The sequence below is a fragment of the Vicia villosa genome, linkage group LG6, assembly GCF_029867415.1.
Source record: "Vicia villosa cultivar HV-30 ecotype Madison, WI linkage group LG6, Vvil1.0, whole genome shotgun sequence".
NCBI classification, from domain to species: Eukaryota; Viridiplantae; Streptophyta; class Magnoliopsida; order Fabales; family Fabaceae; genus Vicia; species Vicia villosa.
In genome coordinates, this window is record NC_081185.1 from 151,778,906 (window position 1) to 151,806,839 (window position 27,934).

General features: G+C 30.5%; 3 protein-coding genes across 5 annotated transcripts; 1 reads left to right on the plus strand and 2 right to left on the minus strand.

The window, feature by feature from the left end:
* Positions 1-433: 433 nt before the first annotated feature.
* LOC131612789 (calmodulin-binding protein 60 B-like) lies at positions 434-4,088 on the minus strand. 3 transcript variants are annotated; one of them, XM_058884534.1, is made up of 6 exons: positions 3,582-4,088; positions 3,377-3,481; positions 1,860-2,347; positions 1,617-1,777; positions 1,305-1,514; positions 434-1,194 (listed from the first exon to the last, which is right to left on the minus strand). In XM_058884534.1, the coding sequence occupies exons 1-6, from the start codon at positions 3,686-3,688 to the stop codon at positions 763-765; spliced, it is 1,503 nt and encodes a 500-aa protein (XP_058740517.1). In that variant the 5' UTR covers positions 3,689-4,088; the 3' UTR covers positions 434-762. The 3 variants fall into 3 exon arrangements, with proteins under 3 accessions (XP_058740517.1, XP_058740516.1, XP_058740515.1); XM_058884533.1 differs by having other exon boundaries at positions 435-1,194; positions 3,377-3,493; XM_058884532.1 differs by having other exon boundaries at positions 438-1,194; positions 3,377-3,496.
* A 5,373-nt stretch (positions 4,089-9,461) lies between these two features.
* LOC131612790 (uncharacterized) lies at positions 9,462-10,386 on the plus strand. The gene is made up of 2 exons (XM_058884536.1): positions 9,462-9,866; positions 10,159-10,386. Exons 1-2 carry the CDS (start codon positions 9,564-9,566, stop codon positions 10,228-10,230), a joined length of 375 nt encoding a protein of 124 aa, XP_058740519.1. The 5' UTR covers positions 9,462-9,563; the 3' UTR covers positions 10,231-10,386.
* Positions 10,387-24,650: 14,264 nt separating this feature from the next.
* On the minus strand, positions 24,651-27,273 carry LOC131612791 (calmodulin-binding protein 60 B-like). Its single transcript, XM_058884537.1, has 6 exons — positions 26,917-27,273; positions 26,710-26,832; positions 26,121-26,608; positions 25,871-26,031; positions 25,560-25,769; positions 24,651-25,460 (listed from the first exon to the last, which is right to left on the minus strand). The coding sequence occupies exons 1-6, from the start codon at positions 26,997-26,999 to the stop codon at positions 25,002-25,004; spliced, it is 1,524 nt and encodes a 507-aa protein (XP_058740520.1). The 5' UTR covers positions 27,000-27,273; the 3' UTR covers positions 24,651-25,001.
* Between the last annotated feature and the right edge of the window lie 661 nt (positions 27,274-27,934).

Here is a 27,934-nt window from a genome sequence, read left to right on the forward strand (position 1 = left end):
CGGTATATCAACACCAAAGCTGTCCTCGAGTGCGGGGGTTACGGGGACGCGATGATCTTGCTTGGTGAGGAAATTATTTTATGTTTGAATAATACCTCTCCGGTACTAACTCCTTTCGTTTTGCAGGACAAATGGCCGACTTGCATGACAAAGTCGTAAAGATGAGAGCAAAGAACAAAGCGGCTACCAAGGTGGCCGTGAAGCGGACACGGGTCGAGGAAGTCAAGGCGGCCGCTGCGGGTGTTCGTGATGGTGGCTCTCCTTCAAGTTAAAATTTATTCAGCGATTCCAAGCCTTTGGGCCAGGCCCAAACAATTAACGATTTCATAATTCAAAGCCCTGCATCTCAATGGTCTTTAATTAGATTCAATCAGATTCTTATACTCTAACGTTGTATTACATTCTTTTGGTCTTTGTATGATGAAATCAATCATGCCACGTTCCCTTCACTAGCAACACTTTTATTTTTGTTACTCCAATGTTCTTGTTAATTGTAGTGTGCCTATATTTACACAAGACTCCACTTGACAACAACTAAGAATAATCATCACATTGGTATATGTTTGTTCAATATTACATAAACATAGTAAGTTTGAATGATGATAGATAGTATGCATAAAACTATTTTACAGACTCTTATTTTAACACTATATTAAGGACTCTTATGATCTTGCATGTCTCTTCATTCTATTGAAATTGAACAACTTAGAAAACAATATCATAAACCTTATAAAAAGACAAATGTTTAAATAAAACAAAAGTCTAATAGTCATAATAAAACAAATGTTCATTTCTCCTGGCAGCTGCAACTCTTCTCACTGATATTCCCCATTTCACAACAGCACGAATCTTACACCACATGGCTTTTGGTTTCTCACTGTTGGACATATCCATATCAAAATTGAGTAAATCAACAAAAGCGCTACACTCAGCTCCATCAAAATAATCATGTAAAACATCACAACTGTTTTGTGGTATTTCTCTAATGTCTGCCACTGGATCAACAACATTGATTTGAACATTTTGCATTCCATCATTAACATTTGCTACAGAGATTTCAAGATGTTGCAGATCTTGTTCTTGTGTTGATTTTATACATGCTTCTAAGCTTATGGAGTTCAATATACCCTCATCAACTGCTCTTAAATTTCCAATGTTTTTGTATGCATCTTGCTTCACAATTTCTACCAAATTCTGTAAAAAAAGAAGAAACATATTCACTATATTTTCCTTCAAACCTATTTCACAATATATTTTGAACTATAACAAAAGACTCATTACGTATTATCTAACAGTATGTATACCTTCTGGTTGGGTGTGAGTGTGAGATCATCTGGTGAATAAAACTCTCGTGAATCAAATGTCACACCAACAAGTTCATAGATCACATTGAACAGAAGCAGTATTGGTTGTCCAATTATCTCATAGCTGTAAAGCTTATAATCATCTACCACACACGATCGGGCATGTTCAACAATCGCTAACCAGCACTTCTTCTGAATTTGTCCAAATTTCTACATCTCAACAGAAAAACATTCAATTAGCGTCTCTAGTATACGCGAAGATTTCACTATTTTTCTCTTATCTCATGAAGTTGAAAAGAAACAATCATTTACCTCACGTAATGAAGATTCATTGACTATCAGTAACCTCAAGAGATCCTTAACAGTATGAATTCCGTTGCTACGGAGTCGGTCGTGGAATGGTCCATTTTCAGCAATTAGCTTCAAACGCCACACATCATCGTTCAAGAATGGAGGATAATGTTTCTTGTAAGCTTCAATGACCAAATCAAAAGACATATTAAAAACTCAGCAACAAAAAAAAAACAGAAGTGAACAACAATTAATAAAACTCACCTTCTCCTCTGATATCTTTGACCCTAAAAGCTTGACTTCTACCTTCCTTAATATTCTCTCCATTTTTCATAGCTTTTGCTCCCAAACTGAACTTTTTGCCTCTCACCCATCCAGAATTATCAGTGAACATGATTTTAGAAATAGAAGCAACTCCATTTTCAAGAGTAACAAACCTATCTCCAACCAACAATGGCTCTTTATTCTCTCTTTCATGCAATATATTATCACTGAACTCAGCTTCAGTCCAATCTTCATCATCACAAGATTCAAAATCACCCTTGATGGGACAAATCTCTATCTTTATTGAAGACAAGGGACCCTCATTGACTATTGACTTAGATCTAACATCAAATAATGCAACTTGAAGTGCTTCATCCTTTGAAATTATATTGGTTTTAGTAAAAGTCGTATTTGGCAACTTATTATTATTAATAAAACGCAACTCTAAGGCTCTAGCTCCAGATTTTCCACCTTCATAAATCTTTTCTCTGCATCAATAAAGAAACACATTAGATATATACTAAAACTATAATACTGGAAGAGTGAGAATAGTCAAGTCTAACTATCAGGTAGGGCTGGCAATGAACCAAACTAACTCGAAAATAGTTGGAAACTCGATTCGAAAATTAAATCGTTGAACTAGGTTCATGAACCAAATGAGCTGAGTATGAGCTAAAAACTAAGTTCGTTAACTAAATGAGCTGAACTTGAACTATACATAGCTCGACTCGTTAGGTTCATGAGTCAACTCGATTATATATGAGATAAATTATATTGTATTTAAGAGTAGGTTTAAATATTTTCTCTAAATCTTGGTATCATATTTTATTTTAATCTAACGGTTTTAATTGATAATTTATATTCACTAGTGAGCAAAATATTTCTACAAATAATTATGCAAATAAAATTAACATCGTATGAATTCCAATCTTATAACTTTAATTTTATTTCTATATTTTTTATTTAAAAAATATTAATTTTAAATGTCAAATATATATATATATATATATATATATATATATATATATATATATATATATATATATATATATAAATAGACTTTAAAAAATTACTTTTAAGTTCGTGAAATAAGCGAGTTGAACCTAACAAGATAAACCTAACGAGTTGAATCGAGATGGTCGTGAACTTCTAACAAGTCGAGTTTGACCTGGAAAAAAGTTCGAGATAGACTCGAACTCGAATTCAAACTCGGCCAATTCTTAACGAGTCGAGTTTGAGCTGAAAAAAAAGTTCGTCATGAACTCGAACTCGAACTCGAACTCGAACTCGACCAATTCTTAACGAGTCAAACTGAGCTGAGGCGAGTTCGACTCGACTCGACTCATTTCCAGCCCTACTATCAGGGGCCTATGACTTAGCTTACACATATTCACTAAGTCATGGGAAATTGATTTCTTTAGGAGGTCAGACTTAAACTGGGAAAACCCTAGCTCGACCCAACTTATTCCAACCCGAAGCCCTGATGTATGTTGATAGTTTTGAAATGAAAAACAAACCTTGAAATTAAGAGCTCTTGGAATTTTCTTTCAACCTCATATTTTACCACTCCTCGAATGAAAGATTTCATGAGGAGTGAATCATGAGCATTCATCCTTTTAATCCTATATTTAAGGCTACTGCACATAATAATGGAGAAGATTAAATTAAAAGTGATTACATTACAAACCAAACAAACACCAAAAAAGTAAGAATATAATATACCTATTTGATGCTTGTTTTGTAACACCATGATTCCGTTTCGACCCAAGACTAGGAATTTTATTACTACTTCCTTTGTGATCCTTACGAGCTTGCTTACCCGATACCATCCCAAAAATTACGCTTTTACTAAATCTCAGAATGATATTCTATTATTCTCTCAAGTAAAAGTGATAAGAATTGATGTGAATAAATTGATGCTAAAATGGCTTATTTATATGATGATGAAGTGCACTAATAGGACGCGTTAGTTTGTGTGATGAAGTTATAGCATATTTTCGACCAAAATTCCATGAAAGTTGAAAAAAACTTCCAAGAAAGTAACATACAAAAGACGTGAAGACTTTTTGTGTGTGACGATGAACACTTAAACAGTTTGAATTATTTGTTTTTCACTAACCACGCGTTTGGAGGAAAATCACGGCAAATATTCATAACTCACACGGTTGTAACAAGAGTCTTTTCTCTTTGGGACCATGACCAAGGGAGTGTTTGGTCGGGAAATTGAATTCCCTGCAATAAGCTCTTTTGAAAAAATTGAATATATATTTGGATCGTTTGGTCTTGATCCGTTGACAGCCAATGTCTGATGGTAAAAAAAATTTAACTGCAACAAATCACAATTATTTTAGGTGAGTTGGCTTTTGGTAGTGATTAAGAATTGTTGATAACCAAATCAATTTCACTATAGTTGCTGTTTTTATTATGTTAATGAAGTCCCATTTGTTAGGACCATATTTTTATGGGTAAATGTGAGTGTTGTTATTTTCTTTATTCCTGATGTAATGTTAGTATAAGTGGGTAATATTCCAATTATATGAATAATGATGAATAATGGAGAGTTCAACATCGAACTGGTCCAATAAAAATTGATAGTCGAACTTAATCAAATTGAAAATTGCAAAAAACTGCATCTAATTTAGATGTGGTTGAGCCATCTTTTCAACAAAACTGCGCAATTTGATTCGGTTTGCAGTTTGTATTTTACAAACCGTATTATGTTACAACTCATACTTAACTTAACCCATATCCAACAAAAACTCAAACCTATTATGCTTTAGTTTTAAGATTACCAACAATTTTTTTTCTTTACACTGAATATTCAAATTTAAGTCTTCTCAAATATCTCATAAAAGTATCGAACCTTCTTTTCATCTTCTTTGTCATCTACTTCTCGTCTCTTCTTCTCTAATCTCACATCTCTTATGATATTTGTCGTCTTCTCATTTTTATTCTATTGTTCTTTCTCAATTACATTTTTAACGCACCTCTCGACTATCGTTCTCTAATTTCTCATCTTTTTTTTTTTGGAAAGAATATATAGAGATTTTATTCCAAAAAACACAGGCAATACAAGGCGATCACTCGGATCCAGCCATCAAGAAGCCAAAAAACATAGAAAGCCTAGTTTAACATTAAACTAATAATATGGGGCTTGAGCCTAGGGGAAATCCAACCACGATATATTATTTTGTCAATAATGTCCTGAGTGACCTTGTTCCTATCCATGACTTTGCCAAAGCACGCATTGGTGCGAAACAACCATATGCCATAAATGGCTTCAGCCTTAGTTAGCTTGTACAGGTCTGCCTTCCACCCTTTACCTTTGCAAATATCAGTGATCCAAATAAGCTCTTTGTCCCAACTCTCAGGGGAATGACTAACATGTAGCCACTGAAGGATATTCTTCCAAATTATGTGTATCTTATCACATTCAAACAAAACATGTTGAATTGTCTCCTCCTTTTTACAGAACACACATTCATTATTGTTCAGCAAACCAAGCCTTACCAACCGGCTTTTAGTAGCCAAACGCTGCTTACATGCAAGCCAGAAGACGAATTTAGCTCTAGGCCGAGCCTTATTGTTTTGATAAAGCTCAAAACAGCTCCAACGATCACCGGTTATCATACTTTTATATGCCTCCTTCATATGGAATTTATCAGCATTTAAGAAGGAGTTCCAAGCAATTGGTTTCTGCGCAATATACTCACGTTGACCCAGCACCTTCCTCATAATCCACGTACTATTGCTCATCACCTTTACATCCATAATGCCTTTCCTCTTGAGATAGTAGACATGGATCCACTTTACCCAAAGAGAATCACTTTTCTTGCATAAGTTCCACAAAAGCCTAAGCATCGCACAATTATTCCACACTTCTAGATCAATGATACCAAGGCCCCCTTGCTTGGTCGGCTTGCAGATGTCATCCCAAGCAACCGTGCTTTTCCTGCAAATCACATTAGTTTTTCTTTTTTTTCATCTCTTTTGGAATTTCTTTTTCATCTTTTCTAATATTTTATCTCATTAGTTTTTTCTGATGACAGCTTTAGGAATTTCTCATCTCTTTTGTTCTTTCTTTTTCATCTTTTCTAATATTTTATCTCATTAGTTTTTTCTGCTTTATTATAATGTTTTTGATACTGTTTTATGCTACTATTTTTTATTTTTTATTTTACTTTTCTCTAATCTAATTTTTTGTATATTAAATATAAAGTTGTTGTCCAAATATAAAGAATTTTGTTGTTACACGACAAAAAACGTGCTAAATTGCGGCGGTTAATTTGCAGGGTGTTTTAAAACTCCCTCAAATTGGAACAAAAATTGATATTCTATAATTTGTGAGAAAAACAATAGACTAATTTGTGGGGGTTTCAAACTCCCATAATCTTGGTACATTTTTTACTCTAACTTTTAGTCTTCTATGCTTTTTTGATAAACATTTTGGCGCATATTTATTTCACGAAAACAAAGTGGCACGATATACTTTATTTTGTTTTTAATTTACATTAATTATTGATTATAATAATACATATAACAAAAAAGCTAGAAAAAGAGCTTTTAGCTTTTCAGCTCATATTAAGAAAAAAGCTCTGTTTGGTTACTGTCAGTTAGCTTTTAGCTTGTAGTTTTTTTACTAGCTTTTAGTTTTTTTTTTCTTTCAAAAGCTACTTAAATTAGCTTTTGAGCTTTTAGCTTGTGACTTTTTATTTCATCTATACCCTTATTATTTTTCGTGTCGATTAAAAAAAATGAAATATTTAATATTTTTTAACAATATTAAAATTATATACTTTGTAATGAATTTAGAGATAATATTGCTAATTTCTAAATTTGTGAAACATTAAAAAATTATTAAGACGACGAAGATTCGTAATAATATTGAAGTTTAACTGTAAAATAGACAATAAAATTATTTTTATTATTATTATTTTAGATTAACATGATTGAATTCAAAATCGTAATGATGTTATTTTATATATCTTATTAAATTTATATAAATATTATTATATAAGTTCATTTAAATATTTATATATAATTGTTTGATATATTTTGATATTATTTTTTATTTCAATATATATATATATATATATATATATATATATATAAATTTTTTTTGCATGTGTTTGTTAATATATATATTTTTATTTTATAAAAATTAATTTAATTATATAATACAATAATATAATGAGACTATCAATTTCTTAATTAAGAATGTCCTTTTATGTCATTTTATATTTATATAACAGCTAATTTACCAAACACTCAAATTAACTTATCATCTATCAGTATGGGTGGAAATAGGCTGGGCCGAGCTAGGCTTTGCCAAGCCTAAGTCTGGCCTGTCAAAAAAACTAAAGCCTAAGCCTGACCTCTAGCCTGTCGTAGACTTATTTTTTAAGCATGAGTCTGACCTTTTCGAAGGTTTGGTTAGCCTGTTAGCCTACATAAAAGCCTATTTGTTTTATACATATGTAAATAAGCAATTAAAATAATGCTTAAATAGACTAACTAACTAAAAGAACTTACGAGAACAATGTTCATCAAGTGTTCTCATCTTATTTTCATAAGTTCTTCAAGATAACCAAGTTTCATTAATGTATTTTAATTCAAAATACAATACATAATATAATGATAATAAAAAAAAGTATTCATATTTATTTAAATAGGCCGGTCGGATAGACTTAAAGTTTTTTTTACAGCATGAGGCCTAGCCTTTTTAACTAAATAGGTTTATAAAAAAGCTTATGTCTTTTCTATTTAAAAATACTGTATGGCCTCGTCTGAGCCTATATAGGCTATCCTGTAAGCCCCTGTAATCGGTATGGCCTATTTCCACCCCTATCTATCAGCTACCAGCTATCAGCTACAAGTCATTAGCTACCAGCTACCAGCTAGTTTTACCAAACAGAGCATTAATCATATAACACATAAATAATTGTATAGAATTAAAAAAGAACCAAAGAGACTCTTCGGTTAAAGAAGTCCACCGCTTCTCACAACACAGCTGCCTTCTCTCACTTGCTTCTCACAAGACAATATTGATTGTGCTCACTTCCGTTGTCACTACACCATTGTCTGTTGCCGAAAACAATCTCCGATTACTCTACGGTCTTCTTCTTCACTAAGGTTAGTTTATTTTTCTTTATTCTCTCTTTGCTTTATTAGGATTTGTCTCAATCTTTAAACTTTTGTTTGCTAAACCTTCCTATAAATACAGTGTTTCCCTTCCCTATTTCAATTAAAACATTATAGAATAATATGAGGATTCAATTTCAATGAGATATATATTGGAGGTTTGATTTGGGAATTTAGGGTTCATTAGTTTTAATTTTTTTTGGCATTGATTTCAGATTAAGCACATTTCGATTCCGGTTAGATTCTAAATTTTCGTTCACCCCTACTTTATATTGGACTTTTCATATTTAAGTGCCTAAAGTTTGACTTTGTTTACTTTTGAAGCCTCGATTTCAATTTAACACTATTGAAGCCATGACAAAGATATATTGCAAACTTAGCATTTCAAAAAAGTGGGTTGCACATAGACAAAGTTTGTGGACTAGATTTTACGATTCATCTCAAACCTAAGATGAAGTCATAAGTAGTATTCCAGTTGGTGTAGACCCAACTCAATGGGCTCATTTTGTTAATTATCGTTTGAAACCGGAAACAATGGTAAATTTTAGTTACTTTTATTTATTTATTGTTGTATTTTAATTATATTATTAATAAATTAAGTTGCATTCATTTTTTATAGGAGCGTTGTCGCAAAAATAGACAAAATTGTAGCAAGCAAGTGATTTCTCATACCGGTGGTTCTAAACCTCTTTCGAGAAAAAGACATGAAATAGTATTTTTACAAATTAACTTTGTATGTTCTACTATTTGATATGATTTACTATCTATTTTAACTTACTTTCTTCTTTAGTTTTTGGAAACCGGACAACAACCTAGTCGTGGAAAATTATACATTGAAACCCATAAAAAAAAAAAGACAGGTCGTTTGTAAATGATGCAGAAAAGAATATTGTGGTAAGTTCATGATGAGTTCTACGCTTGACTTTCTAAATTACAATTTGAAAGTTTAATAATTGGTTCATGATAGGCAATGGCTATTAGATCTTTAAAAACTCTTTAATTTCTAATTGTTTGTATTGGTTCATGATAGGAAATGATAGACAATGACAATAGTTGGTTCATGATAGGCAATATCTTCTATTTTTAATAGGTTCATGATAGGTTTATAATAAGCAATGGCTTCTATTCATGATAGGCAATGGCTACTGTTTTTAATAGGTTCGTGATAGGTTTATGATAGGAAATGGCTTCTGTTCATGATAGACAACGGCTATTGTGATTGTTTTTAATAGGATTAAATAAATTTTTGGTCCCTACAAATATTGCAGTTTCATTTTTAGTCCCACTGGGTTTTGGCAACAATTTTAGCTGGTTTTGGCAATAGTTTTTTTTTGTTTGTAAAAACCGTTGCCTAAAGGCAGGGAGGGACTAAAAATGAAAACTGCAATATTTATAGGGACCAAAAACTTATTTAACCATTTAATATAATGATATAATTCTATTGTGTTTGTTTTTGCAAAACCAATAATTTTTATCATTAAGTCTGCTGTGATTGTTTTAAAATGATGATCTTGTATATTGATAGGAACAAATTGAAGTGGCTTTGACACAAAGCAATATTTGATGAATCTCAAATATCTCCTAATGATGTTGTCGGTAGAGTTCTTGGGCCCGAATTCTGAAAGAGTGAGAAGTATGGGTATGGGTGCAGCTCCTACTAATACAGTTAGAAATAATAGAGTTAGACTTTCAAATTTGAGTAATTCTTCAACAAGTGTTACTGCATTATCATCTAACTTTTGGCCAAAGAAGTACATGAACTTGGAATCTCAAGTTCAAAATAACATGACAACATTTAAAGCATATGCTATGATGAAAGAAGGAAAGATTCTTGATCAAGTGGCTGACATTTTGAGTTTCTCAAATGTAAGTTCTAATTTTTATCTTTTAGTTTCAATATTCCATTAATAAAAATAACTAATGCATATTATGTTTTAAGTATATCTCTCAAAGAACCTTAAGCTTAATATATCTTTAATTTCACATGATAGTTATTGTGGCTTTTGTTGTCAATGAAAAATAATTCGGTTCTATTACAATTGATAGGGTAATTGGAACTGCCAATAGTATACTGACAATGTAAAAAGTATTTTGCAAACTTATTTCCCAAACATTCTGCAGACTTATCTAATTAATTGTTGTTTTATTTTAATTTCAGTCAAGTAATATTCCAAGTGAGCCTAATTTGCCGTTGATTGCAAGAGGATCTTGTGGTGGTAGAAACATTTGATGTGCGTTTTATTAAGGAGATTGAACAAGACTAATATCAATTCTATGTTTTTGTTATGTTGACTCTTTAGATGAAAATTTATGTTAGACCAAAATTTGTGTTTAATTGTGAGATTTAATATCACCTAAATATTTTAAACAACATATTATTATCATGTTCAAGTTGAAAATGTTATCATGAATTTGATTTATATGATTCCATTTTAACTACATTGATGTTATGTTGTTTATTTTATTTTGTAGTCTAATGATTATATTTAATACTTAATTACAAATATTATAATCTAAAATGTAAAACAATTTCAATAAAACAAAAAAAAATAGATAAATTTTTTAATATAATTATTTAAAAATAGTTGATTGGCAAAATAATTAACCAATAAATAAGGATACAAAATAAAACTAATCATTTATTGCGGAGGTTCCAAATCCCAAAAAAAAAAAGTTAAAAAATAAATAAAAACTCTTATTAAAATTATGATAGAGGGGGTTCAGAGTCGCCTCAAATTAACTCTATATACTGAGGAGGTTTAAAACCTCCGAAATATAACTCCTGCAGTTTGGTATCAGCGGTTCGCCAGAACCCCGCATATATACTAAGGGAATTGTAACTGCGGGAGTTTTAAAGAATCCCGCAAAGCACGTTACGGAGGTCGTAAAGCTCCTCAAAATGGGTATAAAATCCCTACAAGCCGAGCGTGTTTTTTGTAATTATTAGATAATATATGGAAGAATAAATACAAAACTATGTTATCATTTATATGGGTATATGTATGACTCAATAATTTAATTTATTTATTTTTTAAAACTAAATCTTGGTTCAATATTATTTCTACAAGTCAACCGAATCACACGTTTTTTCCTCTTGCGGTTCATATTTCTTTTTAGGTCAAAATCATTTAAACTGCAGCGCAAACACCTCTAAAAAAAATTGAGAAAGTTAGAGTAAAAATGTGGCATTCTAATGCACAAATTTTTATATAATACACATTTAATTTTTTTAATTATTAGAAAAAAAGATAGTAATAGCTTAATGATTAAAAAAAGTTTTAAAACACTGTAATGTAATTGCATTAGTCTTAACAAAAATTAAAAAACATTTAAAATATCAATTTGATAAATATTTTATCGATAACCAATATATATATTTTTTATAAATTATAAAATATCCAAAAAAATTATATGATATATTATATTTGAATAAATTTTTTCATTTATTAAAAACTAGAATATATTTTATTTATTATGTAAAATTTTAATTATTTAATTTATTATTTATTAAAACTTGTAATTTTTGGTAAATAATACTAATAAGGGTAGATATCCACTTCAACTATTTAAATATTGTTTAAACTATAATTTTTAAAAATTAATAGAATAATTTAAATTTATAATTTTTATCATAAAAATTATTAAACTACTATTTTATTTATTTTCAAACTATTTAATTTAAAAATTTAATTTAAAAACATTTTTTTATCAAAGATAACTCTTTAAATGAATACCTATAGTATAAAAATATTTTAAAATACATTTTCATCCGTTAACATGTTAAATTAATTTTGAATCTACAAACAAAAATTGCGGATTATTTTCACTTATTTAAACTAACTACCAAAAATCAAATGAAGTAGGATAAATTAATTATTTGAGATAATTTGTAACAGTCAAATTAATGAACTTAATTAAATTTATTTTATTACTAATAAAACAATATATAAGTCATTAAGGTAATCACACGTATTTTCTTTACCAATTTACACTAAATACCAAGAAGTAAAGATTATTAAAATGTAACTCTATTAATTATAAAAAAAAAATCTATTAAATATATTTTTCTTAAATAATAAAATATATAAAATATCAAATACTTTTATTCCTACTTCATTCCTTTTGTTTTTTATTTTTGTTATTTAATATTTGTTATTTCATTTAATTTTTGTTTTTAATTTTCATGTATTGTCATCATTATAATGTGTTTTAGTTATAATTTCAATTACTATTAAAATGAGAATGAAAGAAAATAAAACTAAAAATTGTGAGAATTAAAATTTTAAAATGATGAGTTTTATGAAATAGACAATTTAATGAATAGTTAAGAAAGAATATGAAAAAATGATAGTCAATTAAGAAATGGAAGAGATATTATTCTTTCACATAATATATTTTATCTTACTTTTATTTGAGAGATATTTTTTGATGAAATATATAGAAATAAAAAAAACTTATATTACAATGTTAAAATTTAAATATAAAAATATTATAAATTTATCAGAGTATTTTTTTTTATAATATCAATCTTTTCCTTAATTTTATCGAGGAAAGCGGAAAAAAATTGGTAGTATGTTTTATGTTAAAAGACATTTAAAAATGACATATTTAAGTGAAAAGTAGAGAAAAATGAAATTATAAAATATGAGAATTTTGTTGAGAATCAAGTGTGAGAGTGGATAATAGTCCCACATTGGAAATGTGTGTGGTGACTTGAGCATATATAAGTGGGAGAAGCCACTCACCTATCACCTTAAGGTTTTAGGTGGAGAAGTGGTGTCTCTCCCACAAAGGTGTTGCTCAAAGGAATGTCCCGGAAATTAACAATGCTCCCGAACCCGACTCCCCCCCGATGTAACAATGGTATCATGAGCCTTTGGTTCAAGAAAAAAGGACCGGCTAAAACTTGTAGTTGAAAGTCAACGGATACATGTAGTTGAAGAGAATCAATGGATACATGTAGTAAGACTCACACTTGAGGGGGAGTGTTGAGAATCAAGTGTCCCACATTGGAAATGTGTGTGGTGACTTGAGCATATATAAGTGGGAGAAGCCACTCACCTATCACCTTAAGGTTTTAGGTGGAGAAGTGGTGTCTCTCCCACAAAGGTGTTGCTCAAAGGAATGTCCCGGAAATTAACAATGCTCCCGAACTCGACTCTCCCCCGATGTAACAAATTTAATGGATAAGTTTAACTTTCTAGGCACTATTTTTTTTATATTAACTTAATAATCATTAAGATGAGAGTTAAAGATTTCATCAAAAAAAATTGAGAATGTTATAAAATTTAATGAAAATAAATATTTTTAAAAATAGATATTTTTTACCGGACACTCTTTTTAGATAAGATTTTATATCGTTATTTTATTTATTTTTATTATAAAAAATGAATTTATTATTTGAAAGAAATTATAATGTTAAATTAAATTAAATAATTAAATACTATTATATTACTAATAAAAGAATCAAACAATTAAAAAAAAATCTAGAACAATTATTATTATTTTTTATTTAAAGCGTATTTTGATCCTATTATCCAATTTGTGAATGTGTTGGATATAATTTTGGATGTGCTAGGTAAATTCGTCTTCCTCTTTCCTCTTTCTTTCATGGCCCCAAATCGGTGGTCCAAATGGGGTATCCACCGTCAATCAAAAGATGTGGTCCACACAAAATTGATTCTCCGATAAGCTTAAAGGAGAAATCTCGTGGTACTAAATTAAGAGAGTGAGGTTTGGTACAGTGTCATCTATTAAAACGACATAAAAGAAAGAAAGGCTTCACTTGTCCCATTAGATGTTCACAAAATTATAGTAGTGCCAAAAGAATCGTACACGCTGCATGGAAAATATATATGAATTTATAGAAAATATTGAATTAACAGAGAAGAAAAAGAAAAAAAATGGAGAATTATTATTTTTTATTTATTTAAAAAATGTGTTATTGCTTCTATCATTTTATGCATATAACTAGTATGTAATTCTAATAATAGCAGTAGAGTATGAGGTAGTATTGGAGTATTATGAAGTATTAAATAAATTTTTGGTTCATATAAATATTGCAGTTTCATTTTTAGTCTCTTTTGGATTTTGGCAACGGTTTTAGCTGGCTTTGACAACGATTTTTTTGTAAAAATTGTTGTCGAAAGGCATAAGCTATAGGATATGCATACCCAAGTCTCTGAGGTGGTTTGATGATTCTTCTCGACCTATCTCTTGATAATAGGTAGTCATCGACAATTTCCTCAACTTCCTCAGCATCTCCTGCTTCTTCTTCGACTTCATCTAGGATATACAATTCAGCATCAACATGCTCCACCTTAACAAGAATCTCTATCCGTTCCAGCTCTTCGTCAGATATTTCTACACTTCGACCAACATCATCAGTTTCTTTAAAAGCCATTTCACAGCAGGTTTGGGTTCCACAAGAGGTTGGGGTTCCACAATAGGTTAGGGATGAACAACAACCTCCACTACAGGCTGGGGTTCTACGGCAGATTGAGGTTTCACACTAGACTCAGTTTTCACGGCTGGTTATTGTTGCATATCAGAGATAGCTCTCTAACCCTCTTGTGGTTCTTTCATCGCCGAATGCAACTCTCTTATGGTAGCTATTATCTCTTTTGTGTCATCATCTGACGAACTACAAATACATAAAAGTTTCAAAGATAATAAAACAATGCATTCCCAAATTCATGAAAAAACGAAACTACAAATACAAAACAGTGTTAAGTCTGTTGGTAAGAAATTCACCCGTTTTGATAAGGCTAAGAAGTGTGAGTATCTCTCTCTGTTTGACAAAACTAAGTATGATGGTGTTAGTGGTGTGCGTGAGCATATTATGAAGTTGATCCACTATTATAATAAGTTGAAAACTCTCAAAGTTGAAATTGGTGAAAATACTCTAATATGGAGGGTTCTTGAGTCTCTACCTCCCCAATTTGATGTTATGAGGACCTCATATAATACTCAGAAAGTTGAATGGACAGTGGATGAGATGATAGCCATTGTAACTCAAAAGGAAGATTCTATGAAAAATAGGAAGCCTTCTCAGTTTATTGCTTCTGTAATCAATCAAATGGATTCAACCATGACAGATACATGTTTATTGCAATATTCTTATTATAATATGTCGTACAATTATATCTATTATTGAGGCTATACTGTTAAATATTTCTATCAATTAGTATCATAGCCTATTAATTAGATATGTTATACGGCTATTATTATTTATGATTATGAAAATTGAAATTTTATATGCCCTGTTGTGTTTGTGTTAATCGATTGTCATGATTATGATTGTGTTTACATTGAAATGAAACAAACTTTCCCCCCCATAAAATCAATTACGGTTGATCGATTGTAATGATAAATACAATCACAAATACGTTTTTTTTTCTTTTTGTAAAACTCATACAATCAGATCGATTATTATAGAAACGATTTTAGAATTGTTTTTGAACGATTGGAATCACTACGACTGTGTGAACAACATAATAAGAGATGAAAGATTTTCGTTCAGTTTTCGTTGAGCAATCCTTTTTTTTTGGTTTAAGAACTTTAAACTCTTGATTTTCAATTTTCGATCGCCGATTCGAAAATTATTATGTGGGATCGCTGTAACTTTGAAAAACGATTAAAATAGATATAAATTTCGTTATCTTGCATTCAAAATTGATTGAAAATTAACCGGGTCGAACGATCCAATTTTCTGCAAATCCGGGTGAAAAAGATGAACAGGTTGTCAATGTTTTTTTTTATTTATTATTATTTTCTGAAAATTTATTTTATTCCATTTACAATTATGGCAGTACTATCACATTTACTGCTATCAAGTTTTCTATACCAATTTGAATTTTATATGTATGACCTGTGCCATCACTTTTCCGAAGCACACGTTATCTATTTAATATTATCATAATTTTTCCGTCCTTTTCTAATTTCCAGAATATAATTGTTATTACATAAATAGGCATATGACAATATAATATTCATTAGATTTTTTGTTTTGATATATTACGAAGGATTGAAAATAATGAATTTTTTTTTTTGAATAATAAGTTTTTCAAAAAAAATTTTAAAAATAATAAACTTTTCAAAAAAATTACAAAAATGGCAATTTTTTGCTATTTACACCACGTTGTCGCCGGGGGGTGGCGACAACAATCAGCCCAAAGAGTAGTCGCCAGTGGGCCTGGCGAATTCCTTCTAAAATCAGGTGTTGTCGCCACCCCCCCTGGCGACAACACCCCCCTTTATTTTTTTTTTTAAATTTTTTTCAATTATTTTTTTATTAACTATCTTTTCTCATATATTTTTTTAACTACAAATTTTCCATTATTTTTTTATATTGTTTTTTTATCTTTTTTTTAATTATTTTTTAAATTTGTTATTTTTGAAAAAATAACTGAACATCAAATCAATTTTAGTTTTTTATAATTACTTTTACCTCTTTCAAAATAAAAACTGAACATACTTAATTTAATACTCATATAGTTTAATACTATTTCTCTACTAAAAAGCCCTTTGAAGTATGTGAGTACCTTTTTTTCTTCCTTTTTTTAACATAAGTTAAAGTCTACTACGTTGAACTTTTGAAAAAATTTCGTAACAAATTAAAATTATTTATTTGAAATATTTGACCATTATAAATTTATAATATGTGCTTAAATGGCTAAAAAAGGGTGATGGAAAAAGTAAAAATTGGTGATAAATTTAAAGTAAAGTTTCAATAAATATTTTTTTTTTAAAGTATTTAAATTATGTTTTTTTTTTGCACCAAAAGAAAATATTTAAAAATTATATTCATCCTCCTAATGATGCTGTCCCCAAATGTTCAGTTTTTATTTTGAAAGAGGTAAAAGTAATTATAAAAATATTTCAAAAATAACAAATTTTAAAAATAATTAAAAAAAAGATAAAAAAATAATATAAAAAAATAATATAAAAAAATAATAGAAAAATTGTAGTTAAAAAAAATAAATGAGAAAAGATAGTTAATAAAAAAAATAATTGAAAAAAATGAAGAAAAAAAAATAAAGGGGGGTGTTGTCGCCGGGGGGGTGGCGACAACACGTGATTTTAGAAGGAATTCGCCAGGCCAACTGGCGACTACTCTTTGGGCTGATTGTTGTCGCCACCCCCCTTGGCGACAACGTGGTGTAAATAGCAAAAAATTGCCATTTTTGTAATTTTTTTGAAAAGTTTGTTATTTTTGAAATTTTTTTTAAAAAACTTGTTATTCAAAAAAAAAATTCGAAAATAATCATAATAACATAAATTGTTATATCGTTTAAAATAAATATTGTTGATTTATATGATTATAATTTCACCTATCGTGAATATAATTATATGAATTTTTGTGTGGTAATTACATAATTAATTTGTTGGTAATTAAAAAATATATATATTTATATTAATAATAATAATCATATTCTATCGATATATTATTATTGATGTAAATTTAGAATAAATAAATTTTGATTTATTCGTAATTATGATCTATATTATATTAATAAAAATTATGCCCTATTGGTATATTATTATTAGTGTAATTTTGTTATGATACAAAATATTGTTAGCATTTTGCTTCTTTTATCATCTTTTAAATATCCTATCGATATTGAAATTTTGATAATATAAGTTTTTGTTTATTATTGTATTTCTGATGTAAGATCATAATGAGCTAGAGTTTTATTAGGGAAATGTTTGGCTGGTATATGTGGAATCATTTTCTATATTACATAATTGTTCACTTAATGATTTCTTATTTGACCATGATAGTCTCATTTCCTAACTCTGTCAAAACTCTGAATGGGACCAATTATGAGGATTGGAAAGAGTCTCTCGATCTTTATTTGGCCATAGCCAACCTTGACTTGGCTCTGAGAACTGAAAAGCTCGGCGCTATTACTGATGAGTCTACTGAAGCTCAGAGAACTCTTTATGAAAAATGGGAACACTCTAATAGAGTGTGCCTTAAGGTGATATCTTACACTATGGAAAAATCTATAAGACAAAGTGTCATACCCCAAAATTTTCCCTCTCATTTTTAAAGACAAAAATCTTCAAGCGCGAAAATAATTGAAGAGGACATCCTAAGTTTCCCAACAAATTCAAAATTATTCTCAAATAATGAAAATTGAGAAAATTATGGCTGGTAAAAGTTGGGAAATTTTGAGTCAATGCATAAAATCCAAATTGAGCAAATTCATTATTGGGCCACAATTTTAATCCAATCACCCCTTAAATTGTTTTATTTCAATTGTTTTGATTTATTCATTTAAATAATTCAAAATAAGGAAAATAAAATAAATTAAGCTCTTAGTGAGGTCCAAGCCCATTTTCCTTTTAACCTAATGTTTTCTTATAAATAACTAACAACCCTTATTTTTAACCATTCACCTCTACCAATTTCTCTATTCTCATACACTAACAATCAACAACTCTCATGATTTTACACCCATCCACAAAAAACTCTTTACCATCGTTTATGACCGTTACGAATAATCTTCCGTCACTCTAATTCCGGTTGCAGCAGAGTGATAAATTTTCCAGCCTATCAGCCAAATTCTGAAACTACTGTTTCGATTTGCTCCGAATTTTTTCCAGAAGTTGAGAAAAAAATCGAGGAACAATACTCTTTTAGAATAGAATTCTAAAAGAATTCGACGCTCAAAATCGCAAATTCCTCGTTTTTCTATTTTATTTAATTTAATTTCTACTTTCATATTTTTTTAAAAATTCTCAAAAAATTTGTAGCCTCGTTATCTTATTTTATTTGATTTATAATCAAGTTTTTATATATTTTTGATTTTATTTTAATCACTTTTCTACTTTTCCATTTGTTTTCTTAACCGTAACATTGCAGTAGTTTATGAACAGGTTTCCTATGGGTTGACCAATTAGAAGGAGCTTTATCCCTTGACCTCAAGGAGTATCCAAGTGTTTTTTTGGCCAAAAACCTTTTTGGCTTTTGGCTAAATCAAGGTTATTCGTATTTGGCCAAAAACCTTTTGGTTTTTGGCCAAATTAAGGTTATTAGTAATTTTGGCCATAATATAATTTTCTAAACCCCAATTCTTTTTTTATCTTATATTATTATTATTATTATTATTATTATTATTATTATTATACTATTGATATTATTATTCTTATTATTAACATTATTATTATTATCCTTTTTTGGAGGTACTTCCTTTGGCCATTAACCCTGTTTAGGCCAAACACTTTGTTGGCCACTTTCCCATGATGCACCCTCAAGGATTGCCACATCAAATATTAGCCTCTTCCTTTTGGTTCTATTTTCTTCCTTTTTTTCTTTTCCATTAATTAACCCTCTTTTATTATTAATATTTAATTAAAAACCAAAACCTTAAATTTTTTCCCTTAGGTAGATGTTGTCCATTTTCATGAATTAGGGTTAGGGTTTTATTTTTAGGATAATAATTATTTTTAGGCTAATAATTATTTTTAGGCTAATTAATTTAATTTTAGAATTTATTAACCTTTTTTTTATAATTTTAATTAATTTAGCCAAATTAGGCTTTTGACCTTAGGTAGGTGTTGCCCATTAACATTCGTTTAGATTTTTAACCATTTAGGTTTATTTTACCCATTAGGTTTTTTACAGGTGTTGCCCATTAATGGTAGGCTAGAGTTTTTACCCTTAGGTTTTTTAACTCAAGAGGAAGATTCTATGAAAAATGCAAAAGCTCAAAGTGTTTAGTTTGTCGCTTCTACCTCAGGAACAAAGGATTTCAAGAAAAATTTCCGCAAGGTAAAACATCACTTTGATGATAAGAAAGGAAAAAGGGCAACACAACATATGGAGTCTAGGGATAAGTCTTTTAAGAGGAAATTCTTTAAGGGAGAGTGCAAGTACTGCAAGAAGTATGGACATAAGGCTGATGACTATTTTATCTTGAAGAAGAAACTTGAAAAGTAAGGTACACTCCTAGCTCTAGCTTGTTTTGAGTCAAATATAGTAGAAGTTCCTTCCAATACTTGGTGGTTGGACTCAGGTGCCACTATTCATGTCGTGAATTCTTTGCAGGGATTCAAAAGCCTGAGGTAACCAAGTGATGTTGAGGCGAAGGTCATTGTGGGAGACGGAGCTAGAGTACCAGTGATGGAGATAGGAGTTGTTTCCTTGTTTTTACCTTCAGGACACATTTTGATTTTAAAAGATGCAGTTTATGTACCTTCAATGAGAAGGAATTTAATTTTTATTTCAGCTTTGGATAAATGTGGCTACTCTTTTGTTTTTGGTAATGGAAAACTTGATGTTTGTTTTAATTCCGCTGTTGTTGATTATGGGAATTTGCGTGATGGTTTGTATATGCTAAATGTGAATGAGATGTCTGTTAATTCTGTTGTTGGGACTAAGCGCAGTAGGAAGGATGCGTGTTCTTCGATGCTATGGCATAGACAGTTAGGGAACATTTCTAGGCCTCGTATTGAAAGATTAATTAAGGAAGGTATTCTTCCTAATCTTGACTTCGCTAATTTTGACACTTGCGTTGATTGTCTCAAAGGAAAGTTCACTGCCAAAACGAGGAATAAAAAAGCGAATAGATGTGAAGATGTGTTGAAATTGATTCACACAGACATGTGTGGACCTATTACACCCAATGCTATGGGTGGATATAAGTACTTTATCACTTTCATAAATGACTTCTCCAGATTTGGGTGGATAGAACTTCTCCAAGACAAGTCAAGTTCTTTGGATGCCTTCAAATCTTTTAAGACTGCCATTGAATTGAAATCAGGAAATAAAATTAAATGTGTGAGATCTGATAGAGGAGGAGAATATTATGGTAAATATGATGAGACTGGAAGAAATCCTGGACCGTTTGCTAGATTCCTAGATGAATGTGGGATTGAGGCTCAATACACTATGCCAGGAACTCCTCAGCAGAACGGAGTTGCAGAGAGACGTAATCGCACACTTATGGACATGGTGAGATGCATGATGAGCCATTCTTCATTGCCTGATTTTCTTTGGGGTGATGCTTTGAAGACTGTTGTCTACATTCTTAATCAGGTGCCTAGTAAATCAGTGTTGAAGACTTCTTATGAACTATTAACAAGTAGAAAGCCAAGTTTGAGACATTTTCATGTTTGGGGTGGTAAGGTTGAAGTCAAACATTATAACCCTCAACAGAAGAAACTTGATATGAAGACTATTAGTGGTTTCTTCATCGGATACACTATTGGGTCTAGAGGTTGCAGATTTTATTGCCCTTCTCATTCTACACGAGTCATTGAATCTGATAGAGCGATTTACTTTGAGGATGATTTGGATAGTGGAGTCTCTACGCCACGACCAGTTACCCTTGAAGAAGATCATACTTTTCTCCCTATACCAATTGTTACTTTTCCTAATGAGGTTGTGATTCCGGCTGTACAAAATAATGATCAATTTGTGACACCACAGGCAGATGAACATGAATAAGCTGATATTCTAGAGCCTATAGGTGTTGTTGAACCAAATAATAATGCTGAAGTAGTTCAATTGAGACGATCTCAAAGAGCTACAAGCCTTCAATATCAAATGACTTTGTTGTGTATCTCCAAGAGCATGAGTTTGATATTCACGATGACAATGATCCTACCACTTTTAATGAAGCAATTTCTTGTTCTCGTGCTTCTGATTGGCTGAATGCTATGCATGATGAATTAAATTCTATGTCTTATAATGGTGTTTGGGATCTCACATAGTTTCCAGCTGGTTCTAAGGCTATTGGATGCAAATGGGTTTTCAAAACTAAACGTAATCCAGATGGTAAGATTGATAGATACAAAGCCAGACTGGTGGCAAAGGGTTATAGTCAAAGAGAAAGGATTGATTACAAAGAGACTTTCTCGTCTGTCTCTACCAAAGACGCCTTTCGAGTTGTTATGGCTTTGGTCGTAGACTTTAATATGGAACTTCACCAGATGGATGTGAAGACAACTTTTCTAAATGGAGAACTTGTTGAAGATGTTAACATGATTCAGCCTGAAGGTTTTATTGAAGAAGGAAAAGAGAAGTTAGTGTGTAAACTGAAGAAATCTATCTATGGATTAAAACAAGCATCTAGACAATGGTATCTAAAGTTTGATCAAGTTCTCACTTCTTTTGGTTTCAATGAAAATGCTTTAGATCAGTGCATTTATTTAAAGATCAGTGGGAGAGATTTCATAATCTTAGTCTTGTATGTTTACAATATCCTTCTTTCTAGCAGTAGTGTTAGTCTTTTGAATGAGACAAGAATGATGTTAAGTAACCACTTTGATATGAAGGACCTAGGTGATGCTTCTGTTGTTTTAGGCATCCAAATTTTTTGCGATAGGTCATGTGATGTTCTTGGTTTGTCTCAAAAAGGATATATTGAAAGGATCCTTAAGCGATTTAATATGCAATCTTGCTCTCCGTGCACTGTGCCCGTCCAAAAGGGTGATTAGCTCTCTAAGTCTGAATGTCCTCAAAATGATAAAGAAACTTCTGAAATAGAAAAAGTCCCATATGCTTCAGCTGTTGGCAGTTTGATGTATGCTCAAGTTTGTACTCGTCCCGATATTGCATATGCAGTTAATGTTTTAGGGAGATACTTGCGTAACCCAGGTTTGGGTCATTGGAAAGCCGTTAAAAAGGTCATGCGATATTTGCAGGGAACCAAAGATTACATATTGACCTATAAGAAATCTGATCAACTTCAGGTCATTGGTTATTCTGATTCTGATTTTGCGGGTTGCCCTGACGACCGAAAGTCTACTTCCGGCTTGATTTTTATGATGGCAGGAGGAGCTATTTCGTGGAAGAGTGTTAAACAGACTCTTACAGCTACCTCAACCATGGAGGTAGAGTATGTAGCTTGCTATGAAGCTACTTGTCAAGCTATATGTGGCTGAAGAACTTAATCTCTCGCTTCAAAGTTGTTGAAAGCATATCTAGGCCACTTGTGATATATTGTGATAATTCTGCTGTTGTACATTTCTCCCAGAACACTAATAGTTCTTCCCGCTCAAAGCATTTTGATATTAAGTATCTATTTGTCAGAGAGAAAATTCTTGAATTTCAAACTCGAATTGAGCATCTTGCCACAGAGAACATGCTGGCAGATCCACTGACCAAAGGCTTAACTGTTGGAGTTTTTCAAAGGCATGCAACCAACATAGGTGTAGTTAAGTCATTTGATATTTTGGATTAGTGGGAGTCTGATTGTTATATTTAAATTATTGTAATGAGATATGTATAAGATGACGTCAATTTAATAATCATATCTCTTATAGTATTTCAGATGCTTGGACCATTATTGAATTACAAACTTAATTATATTATGTTAATCCATATTCATTATTGTTATGTTGGATGTGAGTATTTGACATGCATTATTTGTTTTCCCTATCGGATACAATTTTTGTATTGTTGAATTGTGTTTTCTCACACCGTTTTGATGATAAATAATTGATATATTTGTTTATGATAATTATTATATTTTAGTAATTAATTAAAGTCATCCAAGTGGAAGAATGTTAAATTTTATGGATTTACTTTAATTAATTATTAAATAAAATATAATTATAATATCAACTATTATTTTATTAGATAAAATGAATAATATATTGGGCTTAATTGTTGAATGACCTGTGATGGGTTGGGTCATTCTTTTGGTTAGCCTGCTGAGAGGTCCCTTCCCTCATCTAGTGGTTATATATTCTAACTATCCCATTAGGTCAGATATCAAGCCGTCGTACTATCAGAAAGAGGGAGGCATTCTCAACTTATTGTTTCTGTAATCGATCAAATGGATTCAACCATGACAGATACATGTTTATTACAATATTCTTATTATAATATATCGTGTACAAAATTATATCTATTGAGACTATACTGTTAAATATTTCTATCATTGTTATCATTCTTTCTGATACATGTATATAATGGAAAAAAAACATTAATATGCATTCATGCAACTGAAAATATGACCAGTATAATAAAATAAAAAATTATAATAAATCATCTATGCACCACACATATAATACATATAAGATAAAGTAAAACGAACAAATATATAACAAATTAATGAAAATTAATGAAAGAAGACGATGTGATAGCTTTCTACATGTTTTGGCTTTTGCAAATAACTCACTCCCGAACTATAAAAGGAAAAGACCTAAACCCTATAGTTAAAAGTATAGACACAGTAACTGTAAATTTTAATAGGCGTAATTTTTTTTGGGACAACTTCTCTATCCATCAAAGTTGTGTAGTGTACATCCGACCAATCACATGATTCCATCTCATTTAATATATTTAATTATTTATTAAAATACTATAAATATTTGTTATTTTCAAAGCATTTAATAAAGGATGTAACCTTACCCAACTTTTTGAGTTGGGTAGATAAGAATTCAAATTTTTTTTTTTTTTCCAATTCCTATACCTTATGCAAACGTTCGATACCCATTGACTGACATGTACCATTAGTGTTGGTTTGATGGACATTTTGTCACCAAATAAATTCAAAAATCTGCAAAACAGATTTTAATCTACCGCTACTGTTCACGTGTGATGGGGTTATGGTTACCTATGCCCAAACATAAGTAGCACATCATTACCCGTCTAACTTATATTCCTTTCTTTCTTACCCTTCCAATACCAAACTCATTAACACGATTATTCCCTAATTCAAAGAATGCCTGTATACAACATTACCAACACTTTTACTTTTGTTACTTCAATAGAATGAGTGTTCAATGTTATTGTTAATTGTAGTGTGGTGGTAATTACACAAGACTCCACATGACTTTAAACAATTAAAAAAAATATTATCACATTGATATGTGTTTGTTCAATATTACATAAACATAAACATAGTAAATTTGAATGATGATAGACAGTATGTATAAAACTATTTTACAGACTCTTATGTTAACACTATAATATAATGGACAGGAGGACTCTTATCATCTTGCACGTCTCTTCACTGTAATTGAAATTCAACATCATAAACTTTAGACAATAGCACTGATATCATAAACCTTATAAACAGACAATTGTTCATTCTTCTTGGCAGCTGCAACTCTTCTCTTCCCTGATATTCTCCATTTGACAACAGCACGAATCTTACACCACACTGCTTTTGGTTTCTCACTGTTTGATGTAATATCCATCTCAGAATTCAGTAAATCAACCAAAGTGCTACACTCAGCTTCATCAAAATTACCAAATGAAACATCATAATTGTTTCCTGGTATTTCTCTTATGTCTGGAACCGGATCAACATTGATTTCAACATTTTGCATTCTATCATTAACATTTGAACTAGAGATAAATGGTTCAACATAACCTTGCAGATCCTGTGTTGATTTTATACGTGCTTCTAAGCTTATGGAGTTCAATACAGCCTCATCAATTTCTCTTAAATTTCCAATGTTTTTGTATGCATCTTGCTTCACAATCTCTACCGAATTCTGTAAAAAAAAGAACAAACATATTCACTATTTTCCTTTCAAACATATTTCACAACATATTTTGAACTATAGCGAAAGACTCGTTACATATTATCTAACCTTCTGGTTCGGAGTGAGTGTGAGATCATCCGGTAAATAAAACTTTTGTTCACCAAATGTCACACCGACAAGTTCATAGATGACATTGAACAGCAGCAGTATTGGTTGTCCAATTATCTCATAGCAGTAAAGCTTGTAATCATCTACCACACACGATCGGGCATGTTCAACAATTGCTAACCAACACTTCTTCTGAATTTTGCCAAATTTCTACATCTCAACAGAAAAATATTCAATTAGCTTTTCCATTATACGTAAAGATCTCACTATTTTCTCTCATATGATGAAGTTTAAAAGAAACAATCATTTACCTTATGCAATGAAGACCCATTGACCATGAGTAACCTCAAGAGATCCTTAACCGTATGAATTTCGTTAATATTAAGTCGTTCGCGGAATTTTCCGTTTTCAGCAATTTTCTCCAAACGCCACACTTCATCGTTCAACAACGGGGGATAGTGTTTTTTGTAAGCTTCAATGACCAAACCAAAAGACATGTTAAAAACAAAAGCAAAACATGTCAACAAAAAAAAACATAAGTGAACAATTCATAAAACTCACATTCTCCTCTAACATCTTTGACCCTAAAAGCTTGACTTCTACCTTCCTTAATAATATCTCCATTTTCCATAGCTTTTGCTCCCAAACTGAACTTTTTGTTTCTTACCCATCCAGAATTATCAGTGAAAATGATTTTAGAAATAGACCCAACTCCATTTTCAAGAGTAACAAACCTATCTCCATCCAACAATGGCTCTTTATTCTTTCTTTCATGCAAGATATTATCCTTGAATTCATTTTCAGTCCAATCTTCATCATCACAAGATTCAAACACACTCTTGATGGGACAAATCTCTATCTTCATTGAAGACAAAGGACCCTCGTTGACTATTGACTTAGATCTAACATCAAGTAGTGCAACTTGAAAAGGTTCATCCTTTGGAATGATATTAGTTTTAGTAAAAGTCATAATTGGCAACTTATTATTATTAATAAAACACAACTCTAAGGATCTGGCTCTAGATCTTCCACCTTCATTAATCTTCTCTCTGCATCAACAATAAACATTAAATAACGTTGAATACATTAAATAATGTAGTAAAATAATAATACGTGATGTATGTTGATGGTTTTGATATGAAAAACAAACCTAGAAAATAAGAGCTCTTGGAGTTTTCTTTCAACCTCATCTCTTACCACTCCTCGAAAGAAAGATTCCATGAGGGAATCGTGACCGTTCATCTTTAGAGCGTTAATCATTTTTTTAAGGCCACTGCACATAATAATGGAGAAGATTAAATTTAAAGTAATTATTACAAACCAAACAAACACCAAAAAATAAGTATATAATATATACCTGTTTGATGTTTGATTTGTAACACCAAGATTCCATTTCGAGCCATGACTAGGAATCCTAAGAAAATGATTATCTGATACCATCCCAGAAAATATGTAATTTGCTTTTTCTTAGATCTGAGAAGGATATTCTTTCAACTATAAGTGGTAAAGAAATGATACTCTCTCAACCCACCTAAATTTGTTTCAATCAAAAATAAGAAAGGATTGATAAGAATAATTTTAGGTAAAACGTTACTTTATTTATATGTCAACCCGTACACACACAAACGGGCGGGTTCTCTCAGATATGCAAGCAGGAAGAACCGAGGAAGCATCATCATCTCAGCAGTGAAAAATTAGGACACTCTATGTGATGAAATTATGTCATATTTTCCATTTAAAATCCGAGAAAGTGCAAATAATTATAAAATAATCTCACTTCTGGAACACATCCCTTCTTAATATCATGTTTTTCTATATTTATCATTATTATAATCAAATAATGATAAAATTTTGAAGTTATATCCTTTATTGAGCCTAACATACTAACATATTGTTATGGTCCATAATCAGTTTGTTAAATTATTGTTTATTCTTTAACTTTAGTTTTATACAATGCAAAGTATTATACATACATACATATATATATATATATATATATATATATATATATATATATATATATATATATATATATATATATATATATATATATATATATATATATATATATATAGTTTTAATATTAATTAATGAGGAGGGTTATATTTACTCCAAGAGTAAGTTATTATAACTTACTCCACATCTTGACCATTTATTATTTTCAATCTAATGGTTAAAAATAATAAGTAATTAAATATGGAGAGAGAAAATTATTCCTTATTATTTTTAACCATTAAATTAAAAATAATAAATGGGAGTAAGTTATAATAACTTACTCTTGAAGTAAATATAACCCTCCTCTTAATTAATTATTTTTTATATTTTATTAAAGTAAATATCTATTACTATATAAATATCACCTTATAATAGAGTCA

What these genes read in the sequence shown, in the direction of transcription:
- LOC131612791 (XM_058884537.1), bottom strand. Translation starts at nt 26,999, where the DNA reads ATGGTATCAGATAATCATTTTCTTAGGATTCCTAGTCATGGCTCGAAA. An exon ending in ATGGGTCTTCATTGCATAAG is followed by an intron (nt 25,770 to 25,870) that starts GTAAATGATTGT and finishes GTTGAGATGTAG; the next exon opens with AAATTTGGCAAAATTCAGAA. An exon ending in CACTCACTCCGAACCAGAAG is followed by an intron (nt 25,461 to 25,559) that starts GTTAGATAATAT and finishes TTTTTTTTACAG; the next exon opens with AATTCGGTAGAGATTGTGAA.
- LOC131612789 (XM_058884532.1), bottom strand. Translation starts at nt 3,688, where the DNA reads ATGGTATCGGGTAAGCAAGCTCGTAAGGATCACAAAGGAAGTAGTAAT. An exon ending in ACAAAACAAGCATCAAATAG is followed by an intron (nt 3,497 to 3,581) that starts GTATATTATATT and finishes TATTATGTGCAG; the next exon opens with TAGCCTTAAATATAGGATTA. An exon ending in ATGAATCTTCATTACGTGAG is followed by an intron (nt 1,515 to 1,616) that starts GTAAATGATTGT and finishes GTTGAGATGTAG; the next exon opens with AAATTTGGACAAATTCAGAA.
- LOC131612790 (XM_058884536.1), top strand. Translation starts at nt 9,564, where the DNA reads ATGAATCTCAAATATCTCCTAATGATGTTGTCGGTAGAGTTCTTGGGC. An exon ending in ACATTTTGAGTTTCTCAAAT is followed by an intron (nt 9,867 to 10,158) that starts GTAAGTTCTAAT and finishes TTTTAATTTCAG; the next exon opens with TCAAGTAATATTCCAAGTGA.